We start from the raw sequence: 10,716 nt of genomic DNA on the forward strand, positions 1-10,716 counted from the left end.
GTTTGAAAATCCTCACAGACCTACATCACACTGTCACTTAACTCACCCATCATGACTCGTGGCGGGGAAGGCTGTTCTCGGTTTAGCGTCCAGGAAACGGCAGAGAACATCTCGGCTAGTAGAAGCTAACATTAGCAACACCAACACTAGCGATGGGTACCGAATTCGGTACTTTTTAAGGTACCGACCGAATTCCATAGTACCGACTGAGCACCGATTCACGTCATTTGAAACGGTGCCTCGTTTCGGTACCCGTCCTTCATAACGAGAACTTGCCTAGACAGCTGCGCATGCGCAAGAGCGTTACGTCGTCGGTCGCTGCGAGCCAGTTGTAAACAGAGCAGCATGGTAGAAAGAACGCTAAAGCTTGGGTCCACTTCACTAAATGTGATGGGTAACTGGGTGAAACCAGCTACAACGATCCAAGTGAGACATCCTCATCTTAATCTGCTTCGGTAGGTAAATAAAATGTTTCAGATAACGTTAGCTTGATATGTTAGTTTCCGTTTCGCTAATGGTGCGTTCGCTTTCTCCTCGGAACTCTGAATTTCCGACTAAAAGAACATGAACGTGCTCTAAAGTTTGGCTTCACTTTACTAAATGCGACAGGTGATTGGGTGAAGATGAAACCAGCGACAACGATCTAAGTGCGAGGCATCATCGTTTAAATCTGCTCCAGCAGTTAAATAAACTGTTTAAGATAACGTTAGCTTGATATGTTAGCTTCCATTTCCACCGTTGTTATCAGCTAATGGTGCGTTCGCTTTCTCCTCGGAAATTCTAACTTCCCAGTAGGAAAAATCAATTGAAAAAGGACGGCAAAAGGAATGAAGATACACAGTAAATTTAGTTCACAGTAAAGATGTTTGCTTCAGTTTAATTATCAGCTTATAAAACTACAAGGACGATGTTAAAATACAAACAGTTGTATGTTATTTATCGTGATATTTACCAAATATGGTTATATATTGAGAAAAATATATATTATATTATAAAAGAGAATTAAAATATTAAACACTCAAAAGTATGGAAAATTGGTACCGTTAAGTACCGGTATCGATTCCTAGGTACCGGGAATTAGTACCGAATCGATTCAAATGTCAAAGGTACCCACCCTAACCACCACTTGACAAAACTCTTCCAGGCTTGTGTTATTTGTGGTGATAAAACATCAGTGTATCAAAGTAAACTGGGTGAGTGGTAGCGTCACGTTGCTGTTATTTAATCAGAGGTAAGATGTCCAAATATCAGGACAAAAGACTGCAAATCCTGTCGTCTGAAGCATAGACGTGAATACTTAGACATGCCATTTGGTGCTGGGGAGCATAACAGTGTCGCCGCCATATTGGGTGGGTCCATCACACTCTTAACCCAACTGGAGTCAATGCAGAGTGAGCAACGATGCAGTTTTTTTGTGTCACCTACGGTTGCAACAACCGGTGCACTATTAAAATTCGATCACGTGGGACTTTACTAACCTTCCTTGGGATTTTATCAGTAATCTTTTTTAATACTATTTTTTATTATATATATTAATTATAAAGGAGCGCTTTGTCTCTATATATGGAGTTAAAATATGGAATAAGTTAGGTAATGTAATCAAGGATGCAAAAACAATATTTACTTTCAAAAAGCTAATTAAAAATGAAATACTGGAATCATATACGTGCAAATCAGTTATATAAAAAAAGGGAAATAAATAAAGCTATAGAGATGTGCGTAGGTATATTCATGTGTGTATGTATAATAGGGTTGTCACGGTATGAAAATTTAACCTCACGGTTATTGTGACCAAAATTATCACAGTTTTCGGTATTATCGCGGTATTTTTTAAACGGTGTTGCATATGTTCAGAAAGCATTGATAGTCCTGTTCGACACAAACTGAAATAGTTTTGAAAAGGTTTAACAGCGTTTATTAAACCTAAAATAACACAAAGCCTTAGCAAAAGTGCAACTTTTCACAAGTAAAGGAACAAATAGCTTATTTTTCTGGAACATGTTACAGTAGTCAGTGCAGGTTTAAATTATACAAATCCAAACATTCAAAACATAAACAATATGTAAACAAATCAAAGAAACACCACTTGCTTTCTCATATACTTGTTTTCTTCATTATCAAAATGAAAATCTAAAACTCCAGTCCACACTTGACTTGAGCGCTGTACAAGTCAACCTTAAAAAATATGTATTTAAACTAAATAGCCACTTTAAACAAATTACTAAAATAACTACTACACTATGTAATCAAATCCAAATGTTCAAGTATAAATGGCATTGAATAAGTAAACAAATCAATGACAAGGAACTAATTGTATATTTCTCTTCATCATCAACAAATAAGATGCTTCATCCAGCAACAGGGTGTCCGTGACACGGTTTAAATGCTGGCTGAGGACGCTGCGGCTGCAGTATATAGTGACTCGTTGCATTCTCCCTCAACCAAAAGTCCTCACGTCATGCATTTAAGCTAAAATGCTAATGTTAACTTACCTTGCACTGGCTGTAGAGACGTGGGTGATGGTCACGCAGATGTGCCATTAGATTCGAAGTGTTGCTGCCTTCTGCAGACACTTGTTTCCTGCACGTTCTGCAAACGGGATAGCCGTCTTCTATTAACTGTCCCTCAGCGTTTTTCAGAAATCCAAAATATGCCCATACTTCCGATTTAGTCTTCTTTGAGGGCTGATGATGTCCTGGGCGCTGCTGTCTCCTCCTTCGGCCATTATTTCAGCTTCAAAGTTTTGGTGCCGTTGCAAACTAAAAAGTGCGCGCCGCGGGAACTTCAGCTGAAGCGACGGTGGCTGGTAAGGGTCACCGCGCTGAAACCGCGGCCACGGTAAACCCACCGAGATAATATAGTTTTTTAAAAACTGGACGGTTATTTTTATTGTCAACTTTTTTACCGGGGTTTACCGCTATACCGGTTACCGTGACAACCCTAATGTATAAACATGTATGTATGCATGTGTACATGTAGTGGATACGTGTGTATGTCTATATGTATATGTATAGATGAAGTATGTGCGAGCATATGGGCATGCGATGCACTTTAATGTGTATATATGTATGAATAGGTATATGTGCAAAAATCCTTTAGCTTTTTGAATTGTTATTATTACTATTAATTTTCTCTTTCTTCTTTACAAAATGAACTCAAGTCAGCTAACCACTCGAGCAATTACTTTGTGTAGGCTAATTTATAATTATTGTTATTTCATTGTAAAAATGTCATTTTAGTTAAAAAGGGGCAGATAAGTTTTCTTCTTTCTGTTCCCTTTTCATTTTCTTGGTTTGAGAAACCTCATTTTATTTGTTAGTATTGTTTTTTTTCTATTTTAATAATAAATTAAATATATTTTAATTTTCATGCCATATGTCTGATTTTGTAAAAATACAAAACAAACAAAAAAATAAAACATAATAAAAATGTATTTTTTAGTTGGTAAACACCTTGCTCAGTAGAAGTAAATGCACCGGGGTCGAATGGAGACCACTGCAGATTCATTAATTAAATGAGTGTTCCACACCTTTAAAGTTGAATGGAATTTTTTATGTTTAAAAAAATCCTGCCTATTTTATTTATTTAAAACTTTTCTGTCCACGTTCAAATCCAAAATCGGATAACTGAACTGCTTGTTTTTCGCTAACAGCTGAATAATTAGCCTCTTTGAAAAGTTGGGGGGGGGGGGGTACCACAATTCCTAAAAAGCAAAGCGGTCCAGCTGGCGAAGGGAAGCGGGTGTGGCACTCAGAAATCCTGTTTATAGCTGTACAGCCTCCACTTTCTGCCCGAGGTTTTTCCAGCCTTAGTCACTACTCCTCTCTCCTCAAATGTTCCGTACTCGGAGTGATTTCGTAAAAGCAGCCCCCCCCCCCCCCCCCCCATCTAAAGCTACATGGACATTCCTAAAAACCCACAGATTTAATGAATCCTCTCTCGTGTGTTTGGAACCTCACCATGACTTTGACCTCCCGCAGACCTAAAACGGCTCTGGTGTACAACTGCACGACCGGCGGGATCAACCCATTCCACTGGGGAGAGATCGGTGAGTTAACAAGACCCCACGGATATTTATAGAGCTGTTTCTGACTCCTGTGTCTCTGCTGGCTTTTATCATCACACACACATCAGTAAGCCACAGCGGTGACATAATGTCATCTGGGGAGGAGGCCGGCTGCCACCTACTGGATATGGAAGGAATAATTTCAGGTTCAATGTTTATTTAGCTTCCTGATTGGTGAATGTTGAAATGATCCCTAACATAACAAATTTCAGAAGACCGTGATCTCTGTGATTGGCCATAAATTACTTTTCTGTTCAGCTGTAAGTTGTTTGAATAGTTAAATGACATTTTAATCCCTCGACACTATAAACTCTTGGATGTGCACCACATTTAGGAAGTGCAGAATTCCAACATCATTTACCGTACCATACCATATTTATTTATAAAGCACCATTTCAAAATAGCATGGCAGCTAACCAAAGGGCTGTACATGAAAAAAGCCAAATGCTTGACCAAGAAACACAATAAGAACAGGCAAAATACATAAGAACAAAGCATAAATAGTCAGAGATAAAAATTCCTACTAAAAACAATAAAATAGGAGAACAGTTAACAGCACTATAAAAACTAAAATAATGTGACGAATGATAAAAACATTTGAAATAGGACAAATAAAACCAAATAAGCTACCAGATGGTGCAAGGTGCCACAAGTGTGCTACTGAATCATAAAAACGGAATTAAATAATCAAATCCGGTGCTGTATTTTCATGAAAAGTGTCACGGAGGGAAGGGAATACTAAAGAAGTGCGTTTCCGGGGCCGACTTGAAACTGCTAACAGAGGGAGCCAGACGCACACGGAGGGGCAGAGAGTTCCAGAGTTTTGGGGCTGCATAAGAGAAGGCACGCCCCCCCCCCCGTGATTTGTACCGAACCTTCGGAACAACAAGCAGCAGATGATCTGCTGACCGAAGGGCACGGGTGGGAACATACGGGGTCAGCAGGTCCGTCAGATAGGATGGGGATGGGCAGTACAAAGCCTTGTAAACATAACAAGACCTTGAAGTTAATCCTAAATTTGACTGGGAGCCAGTGTAAATCTGCGAGGATGGGTGTGATGTGCATGCGTCTGTCGGTGTTGGTTAAAAATCTGGCCGTGGCATTTTTAACCTTCTGCAGGTTGCTTAAGGCTGAAGCATTAATCCCAGTCAGGACAGAATTTGCGTAATCCAGACGTGAAGTAATGAAAGCATGAATGACTGACTCAAGATCCGGGCGTTTGAGGATTGACTTTAGACGAGTGATGCGGCGGAGTTGGAAAAAGCAGGACTTGACAGTAGCGTTGACTTGTGAAGACATTGAAAGGTCAGAGTCCAGTTTCACACCTAGGCTAGTGGCACATGATTTGAGATTGAGTGGGAGAGTTGAGACATCTAAAGCACCATTCATGTTAGTGGGGCTAAAAAGTACGGCATCTGATTTGCTGTCATTTAACCGTAGGCAGTTTTGAGAAAGCCAGGATCTGACCTCCTTATCTCTGTGAATCAGAAATGTTCTCACTCACATGAATCCATGTTGCTGCAGATCTCATTATGAAGTCTGCATGTTTAAAGCATAGTTCTGATTGGCTGGACGTCAGAGGGACCCTCAGATTAACCAACACGCTCCTTTCACCACGGAAATTGCTACCAGATGGCTGGAGGCTGGATTAGTTCTCGTCGCTGCAGCTCGATGTTGTGACTGCAGCCTCTCTGCTCCAGATGTTCCAGCCAGTTATAAAACAGGAGGATGACTATAGAAGCCCTCTAGTAATAAAATAAAGTTACTGCCTCAGAAAAAAAAAGACTAAATGAAGATTTGGCTGCTCGCTTTGGGATAGGCAGGTTTGTGTTTGTGCCCATGGTCCCATCCAGCCATGCTGTCACCTCAGATCGGCTCTCCTCAACCCCTGCAGCCACTACATATCTGTTGCCATGGAAACAAAACTCACAAGGCCTAGTTTAAGTGTGATGTAATGTCTGCAGTCACATGGCAGCTCCTGCATCTGTTGGGAGGGGGGGTTGGTGAGTGGCAGCTCTCTGCCTGAGTGACGGGATTCCTGGAAGTTCTGATCTGTGTTTTAAAAATGAAAATCGGTGTGTTTGCCTGCTTCAGGCCTATAGACCTTAAATCTTAAGTTTAGCACTTTTAAAATCCTGTTTTTATTATAAATATTGAGTCAAAGCTCAGCGACCTTCATCTGAAACTAAAGGATTCTCAGAGCGTTGTTTAAACAAACTCATCATTTTGATCAGGGCTGCAGGAAAACGGGCATCAAGCATGACTTTGTGCCCCAGTTGTCTGTTTAGGACTCAAAAACCAAAGATCAACCAAAATGAAACTTGTTTTTATAAAAACATAATTCAAACCAAACTGAATTCTCAGATCTATTATCTTCTTATCCCGACATTTCTGCCCTCATCCTCTGGCTGAACAGAGCACCACGTGATCTCCTCCTTCAAGAGAAACCCTTTGGAGCAAGCCTTCCGCCGGCCAAATGCCAACATCACCTCCAACTACCTGATCAACCAGTACTGGATCCTGGTCAGCCACAAGTTCCCGGCCTTCATCTACGACCTCTTCCTCCGTCTGTCTGGACAGAAGCCGCAGTAAGACCTCCAGCGGTCGGGGCCGCTGCGTCTTTTTAAACTCGCCACACCACCATGTGTGTTGTAACCGGCGTCCGTCTCCTCCTGCAGGATGATGCGCATCTTCAACCGCCTGCACAAGGCCATCAGCCTGCTGGAGTACTTCAGCAGCCAGGACTGGGAGTGGAACTCCGACAACATGAACATGCTGATGGGCCAGCTGACCCCTAAGGACAGGAAGGTGGGGTTACCATGGGTTACCCATGTTTCTGTCATTTCCTAATGAATAGGATTCCGATTTACTGCAGTAGCTTAGATATATTTTATGGATGTTGCTGTGATAAATTGGAGCGTACACATCATCTGTACCATGAATAGAAGGTTTCTTTTTTTTAAGCTGTTATTGATAAAAGTGTGTGATTTATGGGCCTTGAGTGAGTGGGACAGCTGAACTCATGTTTGTTTTACTCCAGATGTTTAACTTTGATGTGCGTCAGCTGAACTGGCCCGAGTACATCGAGAACTACTGCATCGGCACCAAGAAGTACGTTCTGAATGAAGACATGTCTGACATTCCTGCTGCCAGGCAGCACCTGAGGAAGTAAGTTGCCTAAAAGGGTCATTTTAGTGCGTGTGTTTATTTTTGGCTTATTAAATGCAAAATTTTCATGAATGAAAAAAAAAATCCACATTGCTGAATTTCATAACTTTTTTTGTTGTTAGATTTATTTGTTGGTTTGGTGATCTGACACTTTATGTGGACAGAATAATAGATCTGAAGATCCTCCTCCTGCTGTGTAATTGACCTAAACCGATTTGCTCATTTTATGCTTATTTTCTATGTTTTTTTTTCCTTCATAAATCTTTAAAATATCCAGATCCTTCTTGTAATTATAAAAAATTTCAGAATTCTTCTGCTTTTTAGCAGTGTAGCTCAGGGGCGTGTCCAGGGAGTGGCCTGGGTTAGCACATGCCACTCTTGGAATCTGATTGGCCACCCCAGGTGCCACCACACTAAATTACCATTAAATAGGCTTTTCATTGCCCACAAAAGGCTTGGGGGTAAAACAAAAAAAGCATAACCATTGGTGCCACCCATGCACAAAGTTGTGCCTTACCTGGGCCACCCCATTTTAAAAGATCTGGACACGCCACTGGTGTAGCTTGATAGAACGGTGGATGTGAGTGTGTTGCTGCAAGAGGGCTGGTCAGATATGGGTTAGCTACTCCTCCTCTTGTGTAGTTTGTTACTGTTTACATCTGGTTTGGACAACACTGATGGCCAGTCTGTTACTGGATGAAGTATTGAATCAACGGCTGATGGTCAACATGATTCAAGATGGCCTCAACAGCTAATCGGCATCAACAGTCTCCTAATTGGATGTAAATTGGTTAATTATAGCGATATTGAGCTATTGCAATTATTCCTACCAACACAAACTGAATGCTAATGGATCACACAAGCTCTTGTGTTGCAGGAAGTTCGCCATTTTCTAACAGTAAAAAAAAAAAAGTACTTGTATATGGATGAAACTTTAGTTTAGTGGTCCAGAAAGTACATTTAAGACTAGATACCAGTATTTTCTCACACCGCCTCTGTTTTTTTACTCTCCCAGGCTCAGGAACATCCGCTACACCTTCAACACACTGTTAGTCGTTTTCATCTGGCGGGTGTTCATCGCCCGCTCCCAGATGGCCAGAAACATCTGGTACTTTGTGGTTAGCCTCTGTTTCAAGTTCCTCTCCTACTTCCGTGCATCCAGCACCTTAACCAACTGAGTCTTCCTCACCGCCCAGAGCCAGCGACGGCAGGCCTAGCCTTTAGCCGTCAGCAGGGAAAATGTCTGAGTTCTCAGTGTGGACAAATGGGGCTCTCTACGGGAGGGGGCTGCAGCTGAGTGAGGCACTCAGAAGGAGAACAACGAGGTCTACTAGCCATGAAATTGTTTTGTTTGGAAATGTGTCATCGGTACCTAAACTCCTCAGTGAGAGAACCCATCCAGCGAAGAGTTGTCCTTCATTTTGTACCTACTGTTTTCTTCGAAGTGGCCAAATATATATGCAACAAAACGCCTTTTGTGCAACTTCTAGATCCTCCATCCTCTTGAATCTCGATACGTTACATTGCCTTGTAATGCTTTTTCCTCCCCTTACTTGAATTTCATCATCATGTCACAGAACAATTTCTTTTTTACAGCCAGAAACTGTATTCTTTCTCTGATTGAATGATTGATTTAGATATCTCCATTTTATCTAGACTTGTACTTCTACTGCCTTTCGAAGATGACACTGATGGCCCACTTCTCCTCCTTCTCAAAGCCAAAACACGTTATTCAGACGAGTTTTAAAGCTAAACTCCAACCACACCACATGGGAGATCTGCCAGCTATGCTGCAGAGTTTGTCACTAATGTGTTGTCATGGTAACAATGTCAGTATGTCTATGTGGTTGTCTACTTTGGGCCTGTTTGTACAGCAGTTTGTACGGAGCTACGTTTGCTACTTTTACATCTTTATACTTGCATCAAAGGCTAGTCTTAGAGTTGGCCCTTGGCAGTGTGGTGTCTATAAATAAAAGTACATCAGAGTGATGTTTATTTATAACTTACTATACAATGATCCTCATTAAGGTTCTTAACAAGCTAAGAGAATTACCCTCAGAAAAATAAACGGGAACTATTTGAGTGAACGTTGCTGCTGTTTGAAATGCCAAATGAAGAATTGTAACCCAAATTCAATAGTTTTATACAAAGTATAAGAAGTTTAAAGTCAAAGGCACGGCTTAGACCGAGCAGTTGGGGGAAGGAGGAGGCTTGAGTCACCTTAAAGATTTCTGTCCAATACGATATAAAAGCAGCTGGTTACCCAGAGCAGTGGTTCCCAATCTGGGGTCCATGACCCCCCAAAGGGTTCCCGCTAGATTGCAGAAGGTCACAATCTAGTCTCTGCTGAGGTTGTGAGAGTTATAACTCTGTATAACAGGGTCCCTGTGGGAAAAAAGGGTTGGGAACCACTGCTCTAGATAATCCACACAAGCAGGGAAGGAATAAGCGATGCTTAAAGAGGCCAAAACGTGAAGATCAGTGACTGACTGGAGATGAGCAGCACTTACTTTTCCCCTTTGCCAGGAAAAAAAATCTTCTACAGATGTGGACTGCATGTTAATTCTCTTCAATCAGATTTAAATGTTAAAAGATTGACCCACCTGCAGATGAACTGTAAATGAGCTAACTGCATCAAGAGAAATCTAAGGGACCGAGTACAGAGCCATGAGGGATGCCGCACGATACTGAACAGAAAACTAGAGAGCTATTTATAAATAATAAAACCACAGTGAGAGTTGGTGAACTAGACCCATGTTTTAGACCAGCCTGGCATCCTTCACCCCAGTTCTTTCACATGGTTTCCATAACAAACAAACTTTTTAGTTTGACTGCTTTTGATTTGCTTTTCGCTTGTTTTCACAGAGCTTCCCTCTTGTCTACTAAGTGTTCAGTGTGACGGGCAAGTCTTGTGTTGACTAAACAAATTAGGTGAAACTGCAGTATTCGTGTCCACTGACGTTTGACTAAATAATCACAAGGCTTCATGGGAGAAAAAGGGACAGAAGTGTTTTATGCAAAACTGGTGTCTGGTCTAACCGTCTGTCCAAAGCCTGCAATGAAGCGATTTTGTGGAGTTGTCCTCGAGGAGCTACAGGGCTATATTACTGCCGTGTCCGTTTGGTAACACAACACCGCTGACTAAACGCAGAGATGGGACCAAGGATCTTATTCTGACTGGTTGTCATTTAGCAAATGTTTTGACCACCTGTGTTTCCCATTCAGATAACACTGAAACTCTGCTTGGCAAAACTGAAATAAAGGACTTTTTTTTATTAAGTGCTACCAAGCTGCTGTCTGTTGCACTGAGAAAGTGAATTTCTCCTGTTTGTTAGATTTACAGGATTATTTCAGTCTAACGTGGTGCTATTTTCTCTGGTTTGTGTATCTGATCATCTTTTAGCCACATATTTAAGGCCCATTTATGATGTTGCATCATTAGTCTGTTGGGAGTTTAGTTTCGTTAATGAAAATGTTTGTTT

General features: G+C 41.3%; 1 protein-coding gene across 1 annotated transcript in view; it reads left to right on the top strand.

Annotated features, from left to right (window-relative positions):
- Positions 1-10,513, top strand: part of si:dkey-97m3.1 (fatty acyl-CoA reductase 1) — a 64,559-nt gene extending 54,046 nt beyond the window's left edge. Inside the window, exons 8-12 of the mRNA XM_015960775.3 lie at positions 3,981-4,048; positions 6,483-6,654; positions 6,745-6,874; positions 7,107-7,234; positions 8,250-10,513. Coding sequence (XP_015816261.1) covers positions 3,981-4,048; positions 6,483-6,654; positions 6,745-6,874; positions 7,107-7,234; positions 8,250-8,412 — 661 coding nt within the window. The 3' untranslated portion in view covers positions 8,413-10,513. The remainder of the gene's footprint in view (positions 1-3,980; positions 4,049-6,482; positions 6,655-6,744; positions 6,875-7,106; positions 7,235-8,249) is intronic.
- The last annotated feature ends 203 nt before the right edge of the window (positions 10,514-10,716 follow it).

This window comes from Nothobranchius furzeri, chromosome 1, assembly GCF_043380555.1.
Source record: "Nothobranchius furzeri strain GRZ-AD chromosome 1, NfurGRZ-RIMD1, whole genome shotgun sequence".
Lineage (NCBI taxonomy): Eukaryota > Metazoa > Chordata > Actinopteri > Cyprinodontiformes > Nothobranchiidae > Nothobranchius > Nothobranchius furzeri.